Raw genomic sequence first — 25,952 nt, 5'->3', positions numbered from 1 at the left:
TATCTATCATCTATCATCTATCATCTATCATCTATCATCTATCATCTATCTATCTATCTCTATCTATCTATCATCTATCTATCTATCTATCTATCTATCTATCTATCTATCTATCATCTATCTATGTATTATTAACAATTTCAACATAACAATATATCAAAACATATCATATTCATTATTTCCCCCCTTTTTCCCCACTCCCCATCAAACCCTCCCTCTCCCCCAAGACTTCCCTCAGCTCCTCTCTCTGATTTCTCAGCACATGTTATTCTCTGCATATTATAAAATTATATCAGTCCTTATATTACCTATCTACCATGTTGTCAATCAATAAATTTGTGTATGTTTATTCAAAACCTGCCAAGGAGTCAAATTTGTTTTGTTGTCTTTTTAAATACTTTGCATAAAGTTCCCATTCTTCTTTAAAGTCACAGTTGTCCTTGTCTCGCAATTTGGATGTCAACTTCGCCAGTTCTGCATAGTTCATCAATTTCTCTTGCCATTGTTCCTTTGTCAGGGTTTCCTCATTCTTCCATCCTTGTGCTATCAAGACTCTTGCCGCTGTTGTGGCATACATGAATAAATTTGACATTTGTAAAAAAACAACAACCCAGAGGCATTGTAGGACAAGACTTGCCAAAGAAAACAAATGCATAGACTTTTAAAATGAGTTTATTCATTCATAATAGCGAGAGACAAAAGAATGCAACAAGCCCTGACAATGGCATTGCTCCAACTGGGCTCCTCCTTCTGAGCAACAGCATCTCCCTTTACGGTGGCCGCATGTGGCCAAATGTCTCTGATTCTGTTGTTCCTGCGCTCTTAATGAATGCTGCGTTCTGGAAGAAGGGGGAGGGTCAGAAATACTCTCCAGTGACAACGTGTCAGCTCTGCCTCTGGCTCTGTCTCCTCTCCCCCTTCTTCTAATACTTCCCAACTCTTTCGTTCATCTATCTCTGAACTGTGACCTCCCTCAACCCCCTGCGGTAAATCGATGCTGCAGTCTTCTTCTCCCGCCCACAGCCGCCCCAAGGTGGGCTCGAACAACCAACCTTCTGGTTGACAGCTGGGTGCACTAACCCATTGATCTATGCCATGGGTAGGCAAACTGAGGCCCGGGGACCGGATCTGGCCCAATCGCCTTCTAAATCCGGCCCATGGACGCTCCAGGAATCAGCGTGTTTTTACATGAGTAGAATGCGTCCTTTTATTTAAAACGCATCTCTGGGTTATTTGTGGGGCATAGGAATTTAGCAGATTTCCACCAGCCTTTGGACTGCAACTCCCATTGGAGTTGGGCCGGTGTTGGAAGTTAGCTAGGCTGTTGGCCCTTCACGACCAAATGAAGATGCCTGGATGCCACAATGGCGCCTGACATCTCCACCACCTGGAGGTGCATGCCTGGGGTGTCGGAATGTTCTAGAAGAAACTTGAAAATGGTCTTGAACAAGTTGCTAGGCAACAGAAAATTTCCCCAGCAACAGGTGTCCTTACTAGGCAACAGAAAATTTCCCCAGCAACAGGTGTCCTTACTAGGGCATGTGATCAACTAAGTCTGGGTCAGTGTAAATGGGTATGTGAATGAGTCAGCATTAGGTCTCTGGCCGGATGGGTAAAAGAGAAAAGGATCATGTTGTTTTATTTGTTTTTGACCGGTGTAAAGTTTTGTAAATAATAAAGGCTCTGTGAAACAGAACCAAATGGTGTGTACGGTGGACGCTCGGGTTGCGAATGTGATCCGTGCGGGAAGCATGTTTGCAACCCGCAGCGTTCGCAACCCGCGATTTGGCGCTTCTGCGCATGTGCAAAGCACGATTTAGTGCTTCTGTGCAGGCGCAAGCCCCAAAACCTGGAAGTAACCAGTTCCGGTACTTCTGGGTTCGGTGCAGTGCACAACCTGAAATCGCGCAACCCGAAGCGTCTTTAACCTGAGGTATGACTGTATTCCTGTATTCCTGTAATGGGAATTCCACTAAGTAAAAGATGCAGGAAAATTTTTCTGTAAAAGGAACTCTGCTGCAGAAAGAAAAGAAAACCCATGAGCTCACGCACCAACATGGGGATCCTTGGATCGTGGCTGACTTCACACACGAGCAACACATCCTGTAGAATTCTATCCGTTATATTTTATCTGTACAATCAGAATGAATTTCAGGAACCAATATGCTTTTTCTGTGCAGCCTGAGCAAGAGCGTGAACAATGTTACTGTTACCCATGGGTAGGCAAACTAAGGCCCGGGGGCCGGATCTGGCCCATTCGCCTTCTAAATCCGGCCCACGGACGGTCTGGGAATCAGCATGTTTTTACATGAGTAGAATGTGTGCTTTTGTTTAAAATGCATCTCTGGGTTATTTGTGGGGCATAGGAACTTGTTCATTATTATTTTTCAAAATAAAGTCCGGCCCCCCACAAGGTCTGAGGGACAGTGGACCGACCCCCTGCTGAAAAAGTTTGCTGACCCCTGCCCTACCCCACTGCCCTGCTCACAGTTGTGAAGAATCTTCGTACATTCTGAGTGGTCTGTGTCACCATTCAGTAAAAAGAGGTCGGAATAGGCCAATATGTATGTGGACTGTCCCTGGATCCAGTGGCGTAGCGTGGGGGGTGCAGGGGGGGCCGGCCACACCGGGCGCAACATCTGGGGTTAGGGCACATCCATGGGTTAGGGGGCGCAAATCCACGGGTTAGGGGGCGCAAATTACTTGCCTTGCCCCGGGTGCTGACAACCCACGCTACGCCACTGCCTGGATCGAGTGACTTTTCTTCTCTAATGCTGCTGCCTTCCCCCTTCTCCCTCTTCTTCAAGGTCCCCAGATTGAGTAACTCTTCCGGTGCTTCTGAGGCCACCCTCACCGTGGAGGTGGCGGTGGAGGTGGAGATGACGCTGTTTATATCCCGCGAACAGAAACAGGTGCTGGTCAGGAACCCGGAGAGCCTGGTCTTCGTCCAGACAGACAAGCCCATCTACAAGCCAGGACAGGAAGGTAAGTGAGAGGCTGCAGCGGCAGCAGTGACAGTGGGAGAATCCCCTACAGATCACGCTTCCCTTTTCCAAATACTTTTTATTTAGCGGACCCTTCTTGCTGTGGGAATGTTGAAGAAAGTAGGAGAGGATATATTGATTAAATATTACCCATCCTGACTCACGCTAGTGAGCAAGCAGCAAAGCACATTCCCTTGCAGATTGTTGGAAGCAAGTTGATGGATTCATTAGTTAAGCAATCCAGTCTGAATTGCTCCTGGTAAGTTTCCCCTCTTAAAATAATAATAACCCGGCAGTCTTCTTTAAAAGTAAGAGTAAGGTTTACAGTGGACACTCGGGTTGCGAACGTGATTAGTGTGGGAGGCACATTCGCAACCCGCGGCGTTCGCAACCCGCAGCACCGCGGCTGTGCACGCGCGGGTCACAATTCAGCACTTCTGCACATGCGCAAAGTGCAATTTAGTGTTTCTGCGCATGCTTGAGCGCTGAAACCCGGAAGAAACCCGTTCCGGTACTTCCGGGTTCGGCATGGTGCGAAACCCGAAAACGCGCAACCTGAAGTTTCTGTAACCTGAGGCATGACTGTACTTACATTCAGTTCACAGCAGTAATCTGAAGGCAGGCTTTATCTTGTGGTTACAGTTACATTTGTAGAGAAAAGAAGTCTCTGAGCTAGGCCTCAGACTTTCTACCTCGTGGCTTCCATCCTTTGTAAGGATGAGCCGTGTGCTGCTGGCTAAGAGCCAGCAGAGAGGAAGATGGCAAAAGAGCCAAAGAGAGGAAGATGGCAAAAGAGCCAACAGAGAGGAAGATGGCAAAAGAGCCAAAAAGCCAAAGATGGCTGCGTGGCTGGCCCTTTTATAGGGTCTGGTAGGGTCACACCCATCTACTTGTTCACACACAGGGGGAGGATGCTCCAGAGCAGGTATGACAGGAAGTCCTCCCTGTCTGAAGCAACATTCCCCTGTGTGTCCACTCTAGGCAACAGGAAATGTTGTGTTTGACTGCTTCAGCGATGATACATCCCACACTTGCCAGGGCATCAGCTGCCAAACATTCCTCTTTTGACCAGAGATTTGGGGGGTTTGAACCGAGTACCATCTCCATGTGCTCTGCTCCTGAGCTGTGACACACAGAGTAGCAGAGTCACATGGAAATCCTTCCCCTCCTTCTTCCTTTCACAGTTCGGTTCCGCATCATGTCTGTGGACGAAGATTTCCGACCCTTGAACGAGACGGTGAGTTTCGTCATCACGTGCGCCATGCTGGTCTCTGGAACCTCTTTCGATCCATGCACACTTTTGGGCCTACAAAGAGGGATGGGACACTTTGCCCTTCAGTTAGTTAAACAAACAAACAAACAAACAAACAAACAAACAAACAAACAAACAAACAAACATGGCACCCCCCCGTATCCACCTCTCTGTTTCTGATGTTCAAGCTGCAAGTCCTGATCTTCATAAAGCTCGAAACAGCAACATGCATGCGCAGGAAGGGGTGGCGACTAGCAGCTTATGAGGAACTTCAAGGTTTGGAGAAGTATATTACATCCCCAAGAACTGAATCCAAAGGTTGGGATGAGGTGGCTGCTGTTATGGAACATTGCATGTTTGCAGAGGAAGGACTTTCGTAATGCAAGGATGCTTGGGCTTATTTCCATCTTTCCTCTCCACCCATCTCACACGAACCCCTTCTGTAGGGTTCTTGCCAGAACCAGGCCTGGCAGCATCAGGGCTGGAGGGTAGAGATTGCTTGACATACCCCAGGGGGGCATTTTACTCTTCCCCAGTTGGGGAGAGCAAGACCTTCTCTACTGGACTTGCCCACCTGATGGGAATGTATATGCTTTGAGCTGTGGCCTTTGTTTCTTGTAACCACCATGCTATTTTTATTGATGAGTTGTTTTATTTGTTGATTGGCAAGGGAAAATGAGTACAAGCAGGAGAATTCCTTTATGATAAGATCCAGGTTAGGAGCAAGTACTCTTTGATGAGGGAACCCCTGCAGAGATTTAAAATCACAACACAATTCAAGGCGTGGAAATATAAGCTGCTAGAGCTTTAAATATGCCCTTCTAAGTTCCTTCCAAAGTTTTCCACTTCCCCTAGTGTAGAAAAAGACAACGCTTTTGGTCATTTAGAAATGGTTTACTTACAAACTCTTCAAAGGTCTGGTTCATGTGTTTTTCCATACAGCTTTCAGAAAACATAGACAGTAGGACTTACCTTTTAACGTGCAATGTTTTATTGTGTTTTTATATATGTTGGAAGCCGCCCAGAGTGGCTGGGGCAACCCAGTCAGATGGGTGGGGTACAAATAATAAAATTATTGTTATTATTACAGGCTAGTTCCAAAGTGATGAAAATTCCTAAATTATTTGTATAGGAACACAAGGATGGCTTTGTTTTTTAAAAAAAGTCATTCAGTGTGCGCTTGGAGCAACCAGCTCAGACCTTTTTACAGGCCGGGATTCACATGGTAGACTGAAGGAAACAATAGGACAGAAAGACTTCCTCCCAAAGTGAAGTGGAATGACTTACCTAGGCCTGGCAGGACAGTTTACTCTATGACATTAACCCCTTCGTGCATAAACTAGGCTTCAGCTGGGTATCCTGCATTATTAACTGGGACCATTATGGTGAAGGAGCTTAGAGATATTAAAGATAAAGGTACCCTTGCCCATACGGGCCAGTCGTGTCCGACTCTAGGGTTGTGCGCCCATCTCACTTAAGAGGCTGGGAGCCAGCGCTGTCCGAAGACACTTCCGGGTCACGTGGTCAGCGTGACGAAGCTGCTCTGGGGAGCCGGCACCAGCGCAGCACACGGAGACGCCGTTTACCTTCCCGCTATAAAGCGGTACCTATTTATCTACTTGCACTTAGGGGTGCTTTCGAACTGCTAGGTGGGCAGGAGCTGGGACCGAAAGACGGGAGCTCACCCCGCCACGGGGATTCAAACCGCCGACCATGCGATCGGCAAGTCCTAGGCGCTGAGGTTTTACCCACAGCGCCACCCGCGTCCCATCTTAGAGATATTAGAAACAAACAAATCAAGGTGGGGGCAGGTTTGTGTGGTGCTGGGAGGGGTAACACCATTCATTGCTGTCTCTGAACCCCCCCTCTTTTTTTTACTCCACAGTTTCCTTTGGTTTACATCCAGGTAAGTGTCTAATTCCCCGCTTCTGCTCCACCACCTCTCATCATCACACCAGAGTGGCTGTTACATTGCCCCACTTAGACCACCTTTCCTAATATCCAGAGGCTGCTTCATTCCATAGCTTCCCCATAAGCCGCTCAGATCTCCTGAGGGTTTTAATTTTGCCATCCTTAACAAGTGTTACGCGCCTAAGTTCATCCCTTCCTGCAATCCCTTTGTGGGGTTCTTCAAAAGAAAAACCCAGGCAGCAGTTTTGGAGGGACCATTAAGTGTGGCTGAAAAGACTATTTGGCCCATGAGGGAAATGGCTAGGACCTTCTCCTGTGCCTCCTCCTCCTCCTCCTCCTCCTCATTTTTTTAAAAAAAATATTTCACTCATCCAAGCAGCTTGTCCACATCCTTGGAGGTCACAGATTGGAACTGAACTCACGCAACATGGCTAGACAGGACTCTAGCATTCTCCTGCCCAGGCCCTGTTCCCACGGTGGAGTCTACCTCTTTCCGAATCTGAGCGACTTTGCAAAATCATTGCAGGAGATCTTGGGGTCCTTACCAGACTCTGAAAGCGAAGGTGGTTCCGTTTGCGAACCACCTGAAAGGGTCTCCTGCTACTGTTTCCTGCGGATGCATTAACACCCCATAACACATTTATGAGACTAAAACATGGAACTATAATCCCTGGGGTGTAACCATGATGGATATTGTTAGTGCTTTTGAAGGAACTGTTTTAGCGTGTATTTTAAATTATGTGTGGCTTTTGGAATTGATTGTATACTTTTAAAATTGATTTTGTACTTGCAAACTGCTTAGAAGACATTAGAAGAGCATCTTTTCCTGCCCACTTTCCCCTCTCCTGGGGAATTAACTAGTTTTCGTGGTTCCTCAAATAGACCTCAGTCTGTTGCCATCCTTGGTTAGCAATGCCCCCACCTCCTTAAGAGTGTTTAAACATCCATCTAGATACTGATAGCCCAGGAAGCCTTTGCAGGAGCCACAGGTCATCCTCCTCTCTGCATCCTTTGTTCTCTAATATGTTTGGATCTCCTAGTTTGTGGGGAGGGAGGTGTTGGAAAAACACCTGGGCATGGCTGCCAACTTCCCAAGTCTTCGGGTCGTCTCTCCAGTGGTCCTCTCTGGCTATAAATCTCCTTCAGTACAGAGAGACCAGTGATAGGTGACCCTCCTCTCCTGAAAAGAGCATGCCAGTCTTCTGGCATATCATAGCAGAAGAAAGACTCAATTGTAATTCTAAACTACTTTATTTACAGTCTATATACAGTGACTCCATCAGTATGTCTGTGCTCTCTGAACACCAGTACAAAACTGCAACACACACAGAAGTGAAACTAAACTTCCAACAGTACTCAGAAGGAAGAGATAATACAGACTTTCTTTCTCATGCTCTCTCAGACACTCACATGATGTATACAATCATAGTACCACTCGCTGGAGCAGCTCGGATAGATAAAAATCCTAACAGGAGGGTCCTCCACACTCCCTAATGACGTCTCTGCTCTGTCCCCTCCCTTCTGTTTCTCTGGTCGTTATCTTGTAGCTAGGTAACTCCTGCCGAAGCTGCTCTGTATTTCTCCCTGCTTCTGAGCCCGCTGGAAACAAGGGGTGTGTGAATCTTCCCACTCCAGCTCCTCTTCTGAGGAAAGCTGATCTGCCTGCGAATGCATTCCCCCATACTCTGCTTCAGACCATTCCCTGACAAACGGCTTCTTCCGTGACCCCCCTCTTCTCTTGTGGCTCCCAGGACCCCAAGAGGAACCGCTTGTTGCAGTGGACCAACGTGGAGCAGACAATGGGCCTGGTCCAGCTCTCTTTCCCCCTTTCCTCTGAGCCCCCGCAAGGCACCTACAAAGTGGTGGTGCAAAAAGCCTCCGGGAACAAGGCGGAACGTCTCTTTGAGGTGAAGGAATACGGTGAGGAAGGAAGGAGAGTGTTATGTACTGAGTTGAATAGGATCCAAACTGCAGCAGTCTGATTGGTCCTAGAACAATAGGATCCAAAAGGCAGCAGTCTGATTGGTCCTAGAACAATACAGCAGTATGATTGGTTGGCAGGAACCACCCAATCATGCTCCAGATAGAAGTGAATCCACAACCTGATTGGCTTACAGTAGAATTCCGGAATTAGCCAATCATGTGCAGCCCATTGTGTAAATAATGTATATAAAGCAGATACTTTGAGGGGACATTCATTCATTCCTCCTCACCACTATGAGCTGAATAAAGAGCATGAAATCACTTTGCGACTCTGAGTATATTTCAGAGAGGAACCGCTTGGTCTGGGGAACGTGGTGTCAAGGACAGCATGTGGAAGGGGGTATTTTCTTGCACACTGGCAGCGCCGCTCAGGAATTCTGATAGAAACTGACAGATCAGTGCAGTTTTGAAGCCAGTGGAAGAAATCTTTGGAAAGATTTGGCCTGCATTGCGCCCAGTTGGATTGAAACATAGACAGAAGCCTGCAAAAGGATCATGCAAAATTGGGTTCTTAGATAGCTCAAGAGGCGTGCAAATGCATAGTGAACAGCTTCCCAAAATATCTGGCCCTATGGCCAGGTTCAGCGAACTGGTCCTGCTACTGGAAGCAAGTGCACCAGGGCTTTCTTCCGCCCTGCCCCCCCATGCCCCGCAAACAGTGGCGTAGCGTGAGTTGCCAGTGCCCAGGGCTGCACAGAGGGAAATGGAAGGAGTATGCATGCACATTCATCTGCCTAACAGCCAGGAGATCGCAGACACAAAAATAAGAAGAGTTGTTCTGTTGTCTGGAAAGGTCACTTCCTGGTTTGCATGGTGGCTGGGTATGGGAGAGTTGCCTGTGTGAGTAGGGCGGATCCTGGAGACAGGAACAGGTCTTGCTCTGTGCTGGATCCAAAACTTAGTTTGGGGCATATGCGCCAACTCCTAGGGACTGAGGCACTTTTGTTTGTCCCCCCCCAAAAAATGTGTGGGTTTTTTTGAGGGGGGTGAACTCCCTCAGTGTTCAGAGGGTGTTTGGCTCTGCCCCCGGCTCCTTCTGACATCGCCTGCTTGATGTCAGAATGTCGCAGTGGGCCCCCCAATCTTGAGAAGATGGCACATCTGATTTAGGGGCTTCCCTGGAAACCTAATGGGAAAACAAAATCTGTTGTGGGGTGTTAATGCTGCACGCATTTGCCTCCTTTCTGTGCTCAGGCTGATTATGTTGTCTTTCATCCCCGTGTTCCTTTCCTTCTTACAGTGCTGCCCAGGTTCGAAGTTTTGGTGAAGGCACCCAAGGAGATAACATTTGTGGCTGAGGAACTCGAAGTGACTGTCTGTGGCCTGTAAGTGAGAGCAGCCAGGGCTTCTCTCCCAGAGATGTGGGACCACGTGAATTGAGAACTTGGGTGATGTTGCTAGCACCAGCTAACCTCTCCTCCAATCCCCTTCACCAGCCTTGGCCGCACCACCCTAGCTCCAATGGAATGATTGCCATGTTGTTGTTGTTGTTTAGTTGTTTAGTCATGTCCGACTCTTCGTGACCCCATGGGCCAGAGCACGCCAGGCACTCCTGTCTTCCACTGCCTCCCGCAGCTTGGGCAGACTCATGTTTGTAGCTTCGAGGACACTGTCCAACCATCGCGTCCTCTGTCGTCCCCTTCTCCTTGTGCCCTCCATCTTTCCCAACATCAGGGTCTTTTCCAGGGAGTCTTCTCTTCTCATGAGGTGGCCAAAGTATTGGAGCCTCAGCTTCAGGATCTGTCCTTCCAGTGAGCACTCAGGGCTGATTTCCTTAAGAATGGATACTTTTGATCTTCTTGCAGTCCATGGGACTCTCAAGAGTCTCCTCCAGCACCATAATTCAAAAGCATCAATTCTTCGGCGATCAGCCTTCTTTATGGTCCAGCTCTCACTTCCATACATCACTACTGGGAAAACCATGGCTTTAACTATACGGGCCTTTGTTGGCAAGGTGATGTCTCTGCTTTTTAAGATGCTGTCTAGGTTTGCCATCGCCTTTCTCCCAAGGAGCAGTCGTCTTTTAATTTCATGACTGCTGTCACCATCTGCAGTGATCATGGAGCCCAAGAAAGTAAAATCTCTCACTGCCTCCATTTCTTCCCCTTCTATTTGCCAGGAGGTGATGGGCCCAGTGGCCATGATCTTCGTTTTTTTGGTTGCCATAGTTGCATTGAATTCCTCACAATGCTGGGCCGCTTATGCCGGGCTTATTTCACCCAGAACTCCCTTGAACTCCATTCCGGAACCTCTCAGGTGGGCACCTTTGCCACCATAAGAGAAACTTGGTTTCCAGACATTTTGGAAGTCAAATGGACTTCCAGAACAGATTCCGTTTGACTTCCAAGGTACCACTGTATATTGATGTCATCTTTCAAGCGATGCTGTGGCTGTTTCCTGACTACAGGTACACGTACGGGAAGCCTGTCACTGGGCAGGTGAAGGTCCGTGTTTGCCGGAAATATAATGAACACAGAGGCTGGCACGCTTATTCCAGTTCCGGAGGGGGCTGTCACAGAGAAGCGTTGGAAGGAATATGTGAAGAGTTCAGTGGAGAGGTGAGACCCAAAGCAGACGCTGAAAGTGAAGTTTAAAATACTTTTGGGGAGTTGGCCTTCCTGGGTGACCTGTTACAACTGGGCATTCATCCTGATTTACTCAAGGGGAGTCCCAAGGCTCTGGGAGAAACCCCGGAATGGCACCATCCCCCCAGACGAACCAAAATGATTGAATTGCTGGATATGGCTACAGGAATATATATTTGCTCATTTTGTTGGTGTCTGTTGTCCCTCTCTGAAGTCTCTTCAAAAACCTGAAGAACATTTGATCCCTTTGTCCAGAAAGTATCTGGGGGGCCTACACACCCATCTGGGGGGGATTTAAAAAAAGAAGAAGCAAATGTCCTAGTTTTGGGGGGTGTCAATTTTTTTAAAATTTTCCGTGCACGGGCAGCTCTGGCTCTGGCTTTCGATCTGCTGTGGGCTGCTTGGTGATGGCGGATAACTGGGGGGAGAGCGAGTGATCATCAACTTTTTTGGCGATCGCCCAAGGAAAGCTCAACAAATGTCCAGATTTTTCCTCTTGAAATATTGCTCGCCTTGTATAAACGGACAGATATAAATGAATGAGTGTGCCTAGATCAGTGGCTATTGTGTGAACCTGACTGTCTTGACCTCAAACACCTTGTTTTGTGTAATGACGCAATTCTCATTGGTAGCTGCTACAACTCTCTGTCTTCCGGTGCAGGCAAATGGGCATGGCTGCCTCTCTCAGGTGGTGAAAACCAAGATTTTTCATCTGAAGCGGGAGGGATATGAGATGAACCTCAAGGTGGAAGGCAAGATCGTAGAGGAAGGCACAGGTATTTTATTTTATTTATTAAATTCCTCTCCCGCCAGTCCTCCAAAGGAGTCCAGCATGTCAGTTTTAAAACCATTCAGCTAAGAAAAACCTTCTGGAAACGTTTCAAAACTCCTAAAAGCAATCACCCTGTTATGTACTGAGTTGAATAGGATCCAAAAGGCAGCAGTCTGATTGGCCCTTGAACAATAGGATTCAGAATGTAGCAATCTGATTGGTCCTAGAACAATAGGATTCAGAATGCAGCAGTCTGATTGGTCCTAGAACAATAGGGTCCAGAATCGAGCAGTCTGATTGGTCCACAGGAGCCATCCAATCCAGCTCCAGGTGGAAGTGAATCCGCAACCTGATTGGCCTACAGGTGAACCCCGGAATTAGCCAATCACGTGGGGCCCATTGTGTAAACAATGTATATAAAGCAGACATTCTGGGGGAACTTCCATTCCTCCTCACCACTATGAGCTGAATAAAGAGCATGAAATCCAGTCTCAATTCCGAGTACATTTCACACCCGCTCTGAAAACCTAACAGTTTCAGGGGCAGGTTTTTCAGCCGACAAATGCTTAGGAAAAACAGGGTTGGTCTTGCAATGTCTCCTATAAGTAGTGCTTTTTTCTGGGGGGATGCAGGGGGACGCGTACCCCTAAACATTTTGGGTTGCCCTGACTGACCGATGGACCAATCGACATGCCAGCTATCTTCGCAGTAGCAGGGCAGACTGGAGCTCTGTCATTCTCCCTGCTGGTGCCCAGGCAGGGGAGTCTGGGGCGGCCATGGTGTATGGGTTCTGAAGGCAAAGGAAGGACTGGACCCTGATTAATTTAATAGACACGAGGCTTGACCAGCAAGACTCTGGGAGCAAGTGCGATAGCCACTCCCTGGCCCAGGCCGTTTTTATTAACAAAAGAACTTTAACACAGCATTTGTAATAACCAATCAGCTTTCCTCTGAGCATTTCAAAAAATCCCCATGTGGGAACAAAGTCAGATCAGAGGAAGCTGAAAAGGAAAACAGGAAGACACAATGAGAGGTAAAGGAGGTGCTGTGGGATTGGTGAAAGTCAATGTTTGTTTTTCTTTTTAGTGTTTATATTATTAATTTGTAAGATATGGAATTTTTTTTTTTGAATGTCAGTTTTTGTGTTTTGTGTATTGTTATTTTTTGATATTGTTTTGTGTTGTTGTGTGGAAAATACTAATAAAATTTATAATAATAATAAGAAAATAAAAATACCAAATCATTTAAAAAAACAGATCAGAGGAAGCTTCTTAACTACAGAGAACTACTTGAGCATGCATACATGTTTAGGCTAAATAAAACAGGAACCAAGGAGGAATGCATTTAGCAAACCCCAGAGGTCATAAACAGGCAGAAAACAGGAAAGACAGGCATTTTTATCACCTGCATGTGAACTCTGTTTCCTGGCCCTAAGATTAACAAAAGCTACATCAAAGATACCTCCTATCTTTATGTACTCAGGATGCCTGGTGTATGTGACTGTCAGGCATAGAGAAAACGGGGCAGAGAGGCAGAGGCTTGGATTGATCAGAAATCATGTCACATGACTCAAACCCAGTCAAAACAATGGCTGACACAATGGCTTGCTTCATTTTTTCATAATTCCTCATAGCAACCCCACGTGACCATGACAGTGGTGGAGGCGACGCTACTACTGCTCCTCCTCCTCTTCCTCTTGCCAGGCTAGAGCCAGGAGGCGAGTTCTTGCCCCTCTTTGCTCAAGCAACCCTGCCGTTGCCGGGGGCCTTCCCGTCCTCTCAGTGCCATCGCTGCCGCCTCGAGTCCCTCGTCCAGGGGTTGGGGGCAGGAAGGGGGCGAGGGGGAGCAGCGAAAATGAGAGTACCCCTAAACATTTTTTAAAGAAAAAAAGCACTGCCTATAAGTTACTAATGAAGGAGACTGATACACCTCCCTAGGAAGGCATTTCATCATCAGGGAGCCACCACAGAGTGGACCCTGTCACAAGTCACCAAAAAACAGACACCCTCAGCGTTCGGCCTAACTCTTCTGCTCATAAGTAGGGCCCGAGATGGTTGATATTGGGAAAGGTGCTCTTTCATGTACTTTTAGGCACAGGTATGTGTGAACCAAGGAAGGACCAAGGTCCAGGGGCTTATTATGGTCCCTGGCCTCTCCCATTGAAAGGATCAGGCTCCTGCCACTATGGGTAGACAATGCTACTGGCCAAAAGGGAGGAATTGTCTAGCCTGACAAAAGAAGGGCAGCATTTTAAGCAAAGCAGAAGCCAGCAATGGAGCTTGTGAGGGCAGACAGGAGGGACAGAACATTCCCTCGCTTACCCACCTTCCTTTCCCCCCCCCCTTTTACTTTTTTATTGATTTGTTAACAAAATGAGTGCAAACATAACAAAAAGAAAGAAAACTAAGAATTGGTAACGCAAACCATGAAGCGTCACAGCCTAGAAGGGTGAAATGCAAAGATACAGCACATCTCCAAAAAGGATAACAAAGTTTTATCTCCTATACGGATACCCTTTACAATAATAAAGATTTATAAAAATAAAAGTATTCTCCACCTGTGAGTTCCATCTTTATTGAGAATAAAGGTTCCATATAGACCAGACATTTGCATATGCAAACGGCACCAACCATGTGCCTCAATATTTGTATAAGAATATTTGCATAAGAAAATCATGCCACATATCGAAAAGAAATTCGGAAAGAAATTATTGATTCAAGCTCTGCCCTTTGGGTACTTTTTCAAGATGGGCAATTTGTGAAACCCTTGAACACCAGCAATCCCAAATATTAAGATTAAGGATAGTCTAGGATTTGGCAACACAGCCCTGAGCTGCTCTTAAGAGATGAGAAATAAGTTATTTACTTTTCAAATCCCATTCTGTTTCCATATAGGTTCAAAATTGCCAGGTGGAAAGATAGAGTAACAGTTTGTTTGCTTTTTACCAAAGAGATCTCAGCAAATGCCTTATTCCACAATTCAGCCACCTTTGAGCAGTCCCACCATGTGTGCTTATATGTACCTACCTCTCTTTGACTATTTGGCAGGGGTGGAATTGACAGGCACGGCTTCCACCATGATCATTACGACTCTCAGCACAATCACCTTTGAGAATGTGGACTCTTACTACAAGCCTGGGATCCCCTTTACTGGGCAGGTAAGGCAGGCTGGGAGATCCCCACTGCGCATGACCCCACAGCTGAATGTTTGTTTTAAAGACAAATGTTCCCTGTACGCACTGGAACAGGAGGATGGATGGGCCAGGGTGGTTAGCAATTCACCCCCCACCCCTCATCTCCAGTTCCGACCTCTGAGGTGCCACCTCTGGAATCCTGATGCAATTTGTGTGTCCTCAACCTTCTCCATCCTCACCCACCTGAACTTATAGAACGCCCCCTACAGACAGTCATCTCCCTCAGAGGCGGAGTAAGGTGGGTGCGGTGGGTGTGCCCCCCCGGGTGTCATTCCTGAGGGGGGTGACATCACTGTGCCACCCCCCTGGGATGCTCACCCTGCCCCCGGGACGTTCACCTCGCCCACATGGGCAGCTAGCCCCGCCCCCAGGTGCACACCACTCTGGGCGCCGGAACAGCTAGCTTCGCCACTCATCTCCCTCCCAATTCATATGGGCTACTGCTAAAATGAGGCTGCATTTTAAGCTGTATTTTAAGCCGTATTTTAATTAACTGTTTGTTTGTTGTTGTGTTTTTTTCTGTTATGTTTTATTGAAATTCATATTTGGTGTTAGCTGCTCTGAGCCCGGCCCTGGCCAGGGAGGGCGGGGTATAAATAAAATTTTATACAGTCATACCTCTTCTTGGGACGCGGGTGGCACTGTGGGTTAAACCACAGAGCCTAGGACTTGCCAATCAGAAGGTTGGCGGTTCAAATCCCTGCGACGAGGTGAGCTCCCGTTGCTCGGTCCTGGCTCCTGCTAACCTAGCAGTTTGAAAGCACGTCAAAGTGCAAGTAGATAAATAGATACCGCTTCAGCGGGAAGGTAAACGGCGTTTCCATGCACTCCTCTGGTTCGCCAGAAGCGGCTTAGTCATGCTGGCCACATGACCCAGAAGCCATACTCTGGCTCCCTCGGCCAATAAAGCGAGATGAGCGCCGCAATCCCAGAGTCGGTCACGACTGGACCTAATGGTCAGCGGTCCCTTTACCTTTACCTTACCTCTTCTTACATTCGGTTCAGGTTATGTCTTTTCAGGTTGCGCCCCATAGCGACCCGGAAGTACTGGAAAGGGTTACTCCCGGGTTTTGCTGTTAGCGCATGCGCAGGCGCTCAAAATGACATCATGCGCATGCGTGGAAGCGGAGAATCGCAACCCATGCACGTGCAGACGCGGGTTGCGTTCTGCTCATGTTGCGAATGGGGCTCTGGAACAGATCCTGTTCGCAACCAGAGGTCCCACTGTAATCATCAACATCATCTTCTTCATCATCATCATCAGACCAAACTGCTATATGTATTGTTTTTGCCCTGCTAGGTGAAGCTTTTGGATGCTGCGCAAGTGCCAATTGCCAATCAAACAATTCAGATTAGGGTACATCTAACTGGAACCAGCACCAACTACGTAACTGATGACCAGGGACGAGCCCAGTTTTCCATAGACACTGATAACTTCACAGCTCCTGAACTCAGGATCCAGGTGAGTGTTCAAGGGGATTGAGAACTAAATAAGGCAATTTATTCTTTGCAAGCACAAAACACGGGAATATCATAGAATCGTAAGAGTCTTAAAGTTGGAAAGGGACCTGCAGGGGTCATCTAGTCCAACCCCCTGCAATGCAGGAATCTCAGCTAAAGCATCCATGACAGATGGCCGCCCAACCTCTCCAATATCAATTGGATCGGTTGAAATTTTAAAAAATGCTTTGAGATTCAGTTTCCTGTGGCTCCTACTTTTTTCTTTTCTCTTTCTCCTTCATCACCTTTTCTGGGTTTGTCATTTCCCGTTAATTTCATTTCCATTTCTGAATCCAGGAAATGTATTGGGACTAGAAAAAGACCCCCAAGGGCTGGGACTGTGTATGTGATAGCAGAAATGGCTGTTGGGTTGATACATCTGACTCTTATTGTCTCCTAAAGGTGTGTGTTGGTTGCTGGGCATGCAAATAGGTCTGAGATGAATCTCGAACTGGTGTAATATCACAAAGTTGATCTCATAGTCCCCAAGGCACCAATGATTCCCTAATACAGGAACAACAAGGATTTATTTCCTCCAGTCCCTGAGCACCTGCCATTTTCCTCTTTCTTTCTGTTTGCCAGGCAACTTATAAATCGAACTCTGCGTGTGAACAAGGCTGGATCAGTCCCCAACACCAGGGCGCATCTCATTCAGCGGGGCGTTTTTACTCACCAAGCCAAAGCTACCTCCACATTGAGCGTGTTCCTGGGACCTTAAGCTGTGGTCAGACTCAGGCGCTCCGGGTCCATTATATTCTGAATTCAGCTGTCGTAAAAGAGGAGGAGATGGTCTTTTACTATTTGGTAAGCCTGGACAGAAGTGGCCTTTCTTTGGTAGGGACTTGGGAGTGGGCCTTCTCAGTGGCTGCTCCCAAACTTTGGAACCCTATTTAGGGAAGTTTTTAATGTTTGATGTTTTATCGTATTTTTAATATTCTGTTGGAAGTCACCCAGAGTGGCTGGGGAAACCACTCTTGCTTGGGCCAGCCAAGCAAGGAAAGGGCTTGAGGATGCTGCTGAGAGTCCCAGCGCCTCACCTAGCCAGGCTGGGCAGGAGGGATGCAGGCCCCTTCCGTCGCCCAGCTTGCGCAGAGGGGTGAAACACAAAGAAGGGTGGCGGAGGCTTGGGGTACCGAAGTTCTTGTGCCGGGGGAGAAGCCAGAAGGGGCCACTCCCGGATTCTGCAAGTGACTAAGACGGACATGAACTTTGTGGTTCTGCATTGTAAATAGTTTGCACAATAAAACCTGTAAAAGACAGGTCAGAGTCCTGCCTGGTTACTCACGAGCAACCACCACCCGCACCTGACAGTTATTATTATTATTATGATTACTACTCTTCATAGAGAAGTTAGACTGGCTCCCTTGTCGTCCGTCTGCCAGCTGTTTTATTCTGACAGGCCTTTGTGAACTGACTGTTTCTTGTTTTTTTTAAGGAAAGGACTTTGAATAGTGCTCATTCAAATCCATTTTCAGCTGCCAAACTATGTTTGATTTCTAATTGCAAAGATAGGCTCAAGCGTAATGGCAATTCATGTTGTACTACCAGGAGAGAGATTGTTTCTGGAAGCCAAAACACTCCCTGTGTGTAAGAACTGCTGGCATATCAGTGTAACCATATATTTTGCCTCCTCCATCCTCATCCAGCTTATAGGCAAATGGGTGGCCACAGTGAGATTAGGATGCTGAACTAGATGGACCATTGGCCTGACCTAGCAGGCTGTTGTGTTCTTATGCTTTTATCAGGCATTTTCCGCCTTCCATGCAGGTGATGGCTAAGGGGGTCATTGTGCGATCAGGGACCCATGTTCTGCCTGTGGAGCACAGAGAAGGTACCGGTAAGTGGCACTCCATTCCCATTTCCTCCCTTCATTCTTGGTGACCTTTCCAATTTTTTATAAACCCAGGTGATAACGTAAACCAGGGGTCAGCAAAATTTTTCAGCAGGGGGCCACTCCATTGTCCCTCAGATCTTGTGGGGGGCCGGACTATATTTTGGAAAAAAATAATGAACGAATTCCTATGCCCCACAAATAACCCAGAGATGCAATTTAAATAAAAGGACACATTCTACTCATGTAAAAGCACGCTGATTCCTGGACCATCCACGGGCCAGATTTAGAAGGTGATTGGGCCGGATGCGGCCCCTGGGCCTTAGTTTGCCTACCCATGATGTAAACCCACACCTTAGTACAGTGCCACCACATATGCTTCCATGTGCTCTTGCGGTTCTTGCATGACATGTTTCAGAGTTTCCTCAATTTTATACTCACAGACAATATAATTTTACACTCATGAATTGTAATCGTTCTCTTCCTCCCTCTCTTCCTCCTTGGGAATTTTGTGTCAGCGCGCTATGCCAATCATTTGGGGTTCCCTTTTCAGTCAGCAATGTCACTCAGAAAGTCTCCCAGAATATACTTCCTCAGTTCAGCTCCCCTGTGGGAATAAACACATTCCAGTTCTGCTTTAAGTATCGATGGAAGAATTAACATTACAACTTATACAACTGCTGGCCTAAGGAAAATAAAGTAAAACTATGTAAAAGTGGTACCCCGGGTTACATACGCTTCAGGTTATTGACTCCGCTAACCCAGAAATAGTGCTTCAGGTTAAGAATTTTGCTTCAGGATGAGAACAGAAATCGTGCTCCGGCGGCGCGGCAGCAGCAGGAGGCCCCATTAGCTAAAGTGGTCTTCAGGTTAAGAACAGTTTCAGGTTAAGTACGGACCTCCGGAATGAATTAAGTACTTAACCCGAGGTACCACTGTACAGAGAATCATTCCTCCTCCCTGCTCTGCAGCCATCTGAGCAGAGTAGCAACCACACCTCCTCCTTCAGAGCCTGTCTAATAAAGAAGTCTGTTGCTAAGGAAACCCTGTTGCTGGGGAAGACCTGTTGCTAGCAGAAAGCTTGTTGCTAGGGGCAGATTTGTTGTTAGGGGCAAAACTATGCAAGGATCATTTCAAGTCTATTTTTAGACTTACACTAACATTTCGTTATCTACCAGCCAAAGGGGTGTTTTCTCTGGACCTCTCTGTTGACATGGACACTGCTCCATTGGCCCGTTTGCTTCTCTACACGATTTTGCCCAGTGGAGAACTAGTGGTCCATTCAGCAGATTTCACCGTGGAGAACTGCTTCGCAAACAAGGTAAGGTTGTGGGGACTCTCTGAGGCCCAGGGCAGACATGGCCATGAGGCTCTCTGTTCCCTCTCCGGCATAAACCTTTGCCAAAGTTCTCACTTGGTAGTCCATAGAGCACCATTTTTTCCAGCTGGACCAGCAGAATATTAACTTGTTGGCAGCTGAGGAGGGCAACCCAAGCTGAGAAAACAAATCCCAGAAGGGATTATCTGCTGTCATGTAATAGAATGAACTCTTCAAATGCCCTTTCTATAATAATTTTTATTAATTTTTTCAATTACAATCCAATAATAGCCTCATTATAACAATACCAAATTGCAATACAATTACTAAAAGCAATAATAGTAATAGTAATAGTAATAGTAATAATAATAATAATAATAATAATAATAATAATAATTAGTTTATTATTTGTACCCTGCCCATCTGGCTGGGTTTCCCCAGCCAATCATTCATATACCAAATTATATAATTTAGGTGGCCCCCTGCGTGCAAGATTTGATGGTTTGATGATTTTCTTTACTTATGCGTTCCAAAATCTTATTAATTTCAATTACATTCCGGTCAAAATAATAATCCCTTATCCATCAACTGGAATATTAATAACTTCCATTTGTGGTGACACATTAAATGATTTATAGATCTACAAGTGAGGCATCCCAACTATATCTTTGTTCTTCCTGTGTGTGGCAATTATTCTGTGGTGTTTCTTCCTGTCCTTGTAAAATGTTATGCCTGCCTTTTCCCAGTTGTTGCTGTTCTCCACCATGCCTTGGGCAGGGTTGATATCCCCTTGTTGTTTCAGAAATTATCCATTGCTCCGTCCCGTGCTTTGCTGTTTTGCAACTTTAACAACAGCTTCAAAAATCACTCCGTCCCAATAAATAACCTGTTTTCACAATTTTTTCAAATGCCCTTTATGCCTCCAGGTGAATCTGTGGTTCTCTGATGCTGAAGGCCTCCCTACCAGCAAAACTCACCTCCATCTTGCTGCCTCCAAAGGCTCCCTTTGTGCTGTCCATGCTGTTGATAAGAGTGTCTTTCTCTTGAAGCCTGAAGCTGAGATGTCCCCTAAGACTGTGAGTCAAATCTGCTTTTGAAGCTGCCTTCAGGTGTAACATTGCTGGAGCCACTTTTGTGCTTCCGTGCCGTGGGGTGTGCTGATGTCATGTACACAAGCCAGGTGGCATGTATGTCCGGTATGCTGACTGTTGGGATGCATCCAAGGGAACGGGGGCAATTGGCAGGCCCGCAGCTGGCTCCAGCCCACTGGCCGGCAGCCGGGCCATCTCCGGTCCTTGGTGCAGCATGAATCTGCGACCCAGAGCTTCAGAAGCTTCAGAAGCTGGGCACGCAACTCAGCAGAGATAAGAACTCTTCGCAACAGAAGGGCAGATCAGAGGCTGTGTAAAACATATTTACAGGCATTTTATTCAGCATCAGGACAAAAGGAAAAACATGTCTGCTCCCCTTCGTGTCCAAGCAAACAGCATAAGCAAAAGCTATACACAAACGGAAGTTCCCAGCAAGCTGTGCTGGAAAGTAAACAGACATGTGACACACAACAGCCTGTTCCTCTTAAGGTGGAACGGATTATCTTAACACTGACGTTGTATGGCCCTGGCCCCCTCAATCGCAGGGGCAAGGCCATATATCTCCAAAACACTTCCTTTCTCAAGGAAGCCAGACTCTGGATAACCACTAGAACCTCTGGAGTCTCTCGTTTTTCAGAGACTGGGGTGCATACAACAATTTTAAAAACTAAGTTTCATTCCAGTTATATGCCGGACTGATAAACTGAGGACCGGGGATGCATAGAACATCTGTATCCACTTTTGAAACGGTTTGGCAAAGTGTTGAATGGACCCATTCCTTTCTGTCCTAACTGTGTCCTGGAAACCAAGTCTCGTGAGGCACAGTTGAGTATGTTTAGCCTGGGGAAAGAGAAGGCTGAGAGGTGATCTGATGGCTACCTTCAAGGCTGAAGACAGGGCAAGCTTGTTTTCTGCTGTGCCAGAGGGTGGGACCCGAGTCAGTGGCTTCAAATTACAAGGAAAGAGATTCCAACTAAATATTGGGAATAACTTTCTGGTGGTCAGAGCTGTTCTGCAGTGGCCATGCAGGGACATTTTAGAGAAGAGGTGATTTAGAGGAGACATGGAAGGCGTTTGTAGAATTTGTACTGTTAAAACGGAAAGGGGTCAAACCATCACAAGAGGTGTTGAAATTGTGGGTGGTTGGATAGTAACAATGGAATGGTCTCCGTGGCGAGGTGCACATTTTTATTCTTACTTATTTATGATTATTACTTTGTAAAAATATATAGAAAAAATAAAAAATAGCAGGGGCATTTTAGGACATGCTTAATTGTGGCTACTTTTGTGGTCAGGTTTATGATCTGCTCCCTGTGAAGAACCTCCGAGGTTACGTCTACAGGCACCACCACCTGCTTGACCCGTACCTTGGTCGCTGCACGGTTAGGAAAAATATTGTTGTGGGAGGCATCAGCTACAGATATGAATCTTTTCAGCGGAGTGAAGGTGATGCCTATGACATTCTCAAGGTGAGTGCCAAAGGACCCGCTGCATTGGCATGAGACCCTTAATCTCAGGGTCCTGGGTATGTGCCCCATGTGGGCGAGAGAGTCCTTCATTGCAGGAGTTTGGGCTAGGTGATCCTTGTGGTCCACTCCAACTCTGCAATTCTATGATTCTGTGATTTGTCAGGGAGTGAAATGTCTGCCAGGAAGAGGAGGGCACATTGTAGGGACCCACCGCGTGACAGTGGCAGCTCAGCCACCCAAAATCTAGGGCTGTAAGGAAGCACGGTGTTGCATTCCATCCCGCATACGTCGCACGCAGCAATGTTTCCATTCCCCTGCAGTTCGTTTTCCACCAAAAGCTATTGTGCTCTGCAGAGAGATTATGTATTTTTTTAAAATATATATTTATTCAATTTTTTCAATTTTATACAAACACAAAAAGAAAAAGAAAAAGAAAAATATTAAAAACAAATCAATTTCGATATCAATTTTTCAAAAACATGTTTCTTTGACTTCCTCATACCTCCCCTTCTTGTTTTCTATTTCGAATTATTAATCCAGCAAATCCTAATCTCTTAATATTCCTTTTACCTAACACCTTTTTTTCCCAATCAACTTTTTAAAAAAAATCTTATGATTTAAACAATATTAATCCCAGTTCTTTTTATCATAACAGCTAGAGACCCCATAAATTCAATCCAACATCTTTCAAAATTCATTAATTTTGCAATGTTTCTGTAAATATTCCTTGAATTTCTTCCAATCTTCTTCTGCCGACTCTTCTCCCTGGTCGCGGATTCTGCCAGTCATTTCTGCCAGTCCCATACATTCAATCAGCTTCATCTGCCATTCTTCCAGAGTGGGTAGATCTTGAGTCTTCCAGTGCTTTGCTATAAGTATTCTTGCTGCTGTTGTAGCATACATAAAGAAAGTTCTGTCCTTCTTTGGCACCAAATGGCCGACTATGCCCAAGAGAAAGGCCTCCGGTTTCTTCAGAAATGTATACTTAAATACCTTTTTCATTTCATTATAAATCATTTCCCAGAAAGCCTTGATCTTTGGGCACGTCCACCAAAGGTGAAAGAATGTACCTTCAGTCTCTTTACATTTCCTGCAGAGAGATTATATAACCTAGTGTAAGCACATAAGAAGAGCCTGCTGGGTCGGGCCAATGCTTTTAGTCCATTGTTCTCACATTGCTCAACCAAATGCCTGTGGGAAACCTGCAAACAGGATCCGAGCACAAGAACCCTTTCCCCTCTCCTGTGGTTTCCAGCGACTGGTATTCAGAAGCATTACTGCCTCCAACTGGGGAGCCAAACCATCACCATCATGGCTCGTAGCCACTGATAGCCTTTCCCCCTAATTTGTCTGATCCTCTGAGCCATCCACATTGGCAGCCATCAGTCACTCCTGTGGAAGCGAGTTTCAAAGTTGAACTAGATAAAAGGTAAAGGTAAAGGATCCCTGGATGGTTAAGTCCAGTCGAAGGTGATTATGGGGTTGCGGCCCTCATCTCGCTTTCAGGCTGAGGGAGACGGTGTTTGTTCACAGACAGCTTTCCAGGTCATGTGGCCAGCAGGACTAAACCACTTCTGGCACAACGAGATGGAGGCCAGAGCACATGGAAATGCCGTTTTCCTTCCCGCCGGAGCGGGGGGGGGAGGAAAAATTTCATCCTTGTAGATCAGATTATCAACCAGCTACATAAAAGTAAAGGTAAAGGGACCCCTGACCGTTAGGCCTAGTCGTGACCGACTCTGGGGTTGTGGCACTCATCTCGCTCTATTGGCCGAGGGAGCCGGCGTACAGCTTCTGGGTCATGTGGCCAGCATGACTAAGCCGCTTCTGGCGAACCAGAGCAGTGCATGGAAATGCCGTTTACCTTCCCGCCGGAGCACTACCTATTTATCTACTTGCACTTTGACGTGCTTTCGAACTGCTAGGTTGGCAGGCGCTAGGACAGAGCAACGGGAGCTCACCCCGTCGCGGGGATTCAAACCGCCAACCTTCTGGTCGGCAAGTCCAAGAGGCTCTGTGGTTTAGACCACAGCGCCACCTGCTGTCAGAGGCTTAGTGCTGTCCAGCTGGCCATAGATAAGACTCCGGGCTCCCAGCCAGTTCCAAACAATTGATTTATTTGACAAAGTTCAAATGTACATCTCCAGCGTTTCCATTAACCTCCTTCCCCTTGTGCGCAGTTGCTCCCTCTTTTTTTTCACCCAGCATGCAAGTCTGCGAAAACTCCTCCCCTTACTTCCTCTGTGTACAGCATGACTTGTCCCAGGCTCCCCCTCCTCCTCCCCCTCTTCGTCAGACTGACTGTCTGACGACACGCTGCTGATAATCTCTTTCGGCTCTCTATAACTGCTGGTTTCTGTCCTTTCATCTTTTCCCGTTTGCCTCTCCCTGACACCTGCATCCCTACAGTTGAACTAGGCACCATGTGAATAACTGCTTTTTGAATCCGCCCTGAATCTTTCAACATTCAGTTTCACTGGATGCCCACGAGTTCTAATGTCATGAGAGTACTGTGTCCAGTTCTGGGCACCACAATTTAAGAAGATGTCAACAAGCTAGAACATGTACAGAGGAGGGCAACCAAGATGATCAAGGGTCTAGAAACAGATAGGTAGCTGTGTTGGTCTGACACAGTCGAAATATGTGTGTGTATACACACACACACACACACACACACACACACACACACACACACAACAGGTTTACCATACCCATTGAGTCAGTCACCCATCTCCTACTACCTTCCTGAGAAAAACCCCACCCCACCCTCCCACTATATATAAGGGTATGGTTTCAGTGTATCTGAAGCTTATACCAAGAACAAACTTAGTTGGTCTCTAAGGTGCTACTAGACTATTTTTTTATTTTATTTTTTATATATATTTCAAGGGTCTGGAAACCAAGCCTTATGAGGAACGGTTGAAGGAGCTGGGCATGTTTAGCCTGGAAAAGAGGCTGTGGAGCCCTTCAAATATTTCAAGGGCTGTCACATGAAAGAGGGAACAGGCTTGTTTTCACCTGCTCTGGAGGGTAGGGGCTGGACCAATGGCTTCAAGTTACAAGAAAGGAGATTCCGACTAATCATTAGGAAGAACTTTCTGACAGTAAGACTGTTTGGCAGTGGAATGGACTCCCATAAGTGGTGGCGGACTCTTCTTCCTTGGAGGTTTTTAAGCAAAGTTTGGATGGCCACCTGTCCTGGATGCTTTAGCTGAGATTCCTGTGTTGCAGGTGGTTGGATGGCCCCTTGATGATCCTTGGGTTCCCTTAGGTAAAGGTAAAGGGACCCCTGACCATTAGGTCCAGTCATGGACAACTGGGGTTGCAGTGCTCATCTCGCTCTTTAGGCCAAGGGAGCCGGCGTTTGTCCACAGACAGCTTCCAGGTCATGTGGCCAGCATGACTAAGCTGCTTCTGGCAAACCAGAGCAGCGCACGGAAATGCCGTTTATCTTCCTGCCGGAGCGGAACCTATTTATCTACTTGCACTTTGATGTGCTGTCAAACTGCTAGGTGGGCAGGAGCTGGGACCATACAACAGGAGCTCACCCTGTCGCAGGGATTCAAACCGCACGCCCTTACAACTTTACAATTCTTTGATTCTATGAGAGAGGGAGAAAAATATTTCTCTATCCCCGTATCCTTCCAGACCACTCGGCAGTGGGAGGATGTTCAGCTCCTGAAGAGTTAATCCAGACTAGGTAGAGACTCTCCTGGTCAGGTATTCGGGAACAGAGACACATGCTGTTTGGGAAGGCATAACGCTCTAGAGAAGGGTTCATACTGGCTCATTTTCTCATTTGGCAGGACTTTGGCTTGAAAGTTTTTACCAGCACCGAGATAAAGAAGCCTAACCTTTGCAGAGAAGATATACCAGTATATGCCAGTAAGAACCTGGTGGCAATGTTGGTGGCAATTGTGGGAGTAGGGGTGGGATTTCCTCCAGCTAGCCTTCGTTCCATCTTCATAATGCCCTCAAAATCACAAGATTTATAAGCTCTGCAAATTTAAGAGGAATGATAACAGCTTAAGAAGAGCCAATGGCAAATCTTCTCTAGCATCCT

General features: G+C 46.7%; 1 protein-coding gene and 1 long non-coding RNA gene across 5 annotated transcripts in view; one reads left to right on the top strand and one right to left on the bottom strand.

Annotated features, from left to right (window-relative positions):
* Positions 1 to 25,952, top strand: part of LOC310756414 (alpha-2-macroglobulin-like) — a 55,750-nt gene that overhangs the window by 3,216 nt on the left and 26,582 nt on the right. For 2 of the 4 annotated variants that reach the window (XR_014544858.1, XM_083600370.1), the window contains exons 3-17: positions 2,808 to 2,985; positions 4,169 to 4,221; positions 6,122 to 6,142; positions 7,899 to 8,067; positions 9,371 to 9,455; positions 10,538 to 10,688; positions 11,377 to 11,491; positions 14,535 to 14,644; positions 15,981 to 16,142; positions 16,763 to 16,984; positions 17,948 to 18,017; positions 19,190 to 19,332; positions 20,256 to 20,405; positions 21,716 to 21,889; positions 25,696 to 25,774. Coding sequence is in view for 3 of the 4 variants with exons in the window: in XM_083600370.1 (XP_083456496.1) it covers positions 2,808 to 2,985; positions 4,169 to 4,221; positions 6,122 to 6,142; positions 7,899 to 8,067; positions 9,371 to 9,455; positions 10,538 to 10,688; positions 11,377 to 11,491; positions 14,535 to 14,644; positions 15,981 to 16,142; positions 16,763 to 16,984; positions 17,948 to 18,017; positions 19,190 to 19,332; positions 20,256 to 20,405; positions 21,716 to 21,889; positions 25,696 to 25,774 (1,882 nt within the window). In the remaining variant the exon portion in view is untranslated. Of the gene's footprint in view, positions 1 to 2,204; positions 2,220 to 2,807; positions 2,986 to 4,168; positions 4,239 to 6,121; positions 6,143 to 7,898; positions 8,068 to 9,370; positions 9,456 to 10,537; positions 10,689 to 11,376; positions 11,492 to 14,534; positions 14,645 to 15,980; positions 16,143 to 16,762; positions 16,985 to 17,947; positions 18,018 to 19,189; positions 19,333 to 20,255; positions 20,406 to 21,715; positions 21,890 to 25,695; positions 25,775 to 25,952 lie in introns of those variants that run through there. The other 2 variants (XM_083600371.1, XM_083600372.1) reach the window with 2 other exon arrangements.
* Positions 657 to 4,153, bottom strand: LOC310757480. The gene is made up of 2 exons (XR_014545251.1): positions 3,577 to 4,153; positions 657 to 839 (listed from the first exon to the last, which is right to left on the bottom strand). It is a non-coding gene; the product is annotated as an uncharacterized lncRNA (long non-coding RNA).

The sequence above is a fragment of the Podarcis filfolensis genome (genome assembly GCF_964270895.1).
Source record: "Podarcis filfolensis genome assembly, chromosome: 2".
Classification (NCBI taxonomy): Eukaryota; Metazoa; Chordata; class Lepidosauria; order Squamata; family Lacertidae; genus Podarcis; species Podarcis filfolensis.
The sequence above is the reverse complement of the archived record's forward strand: the minus strand, read 5'-3'. Positions and strand labels throughout refer to the sequence as shown.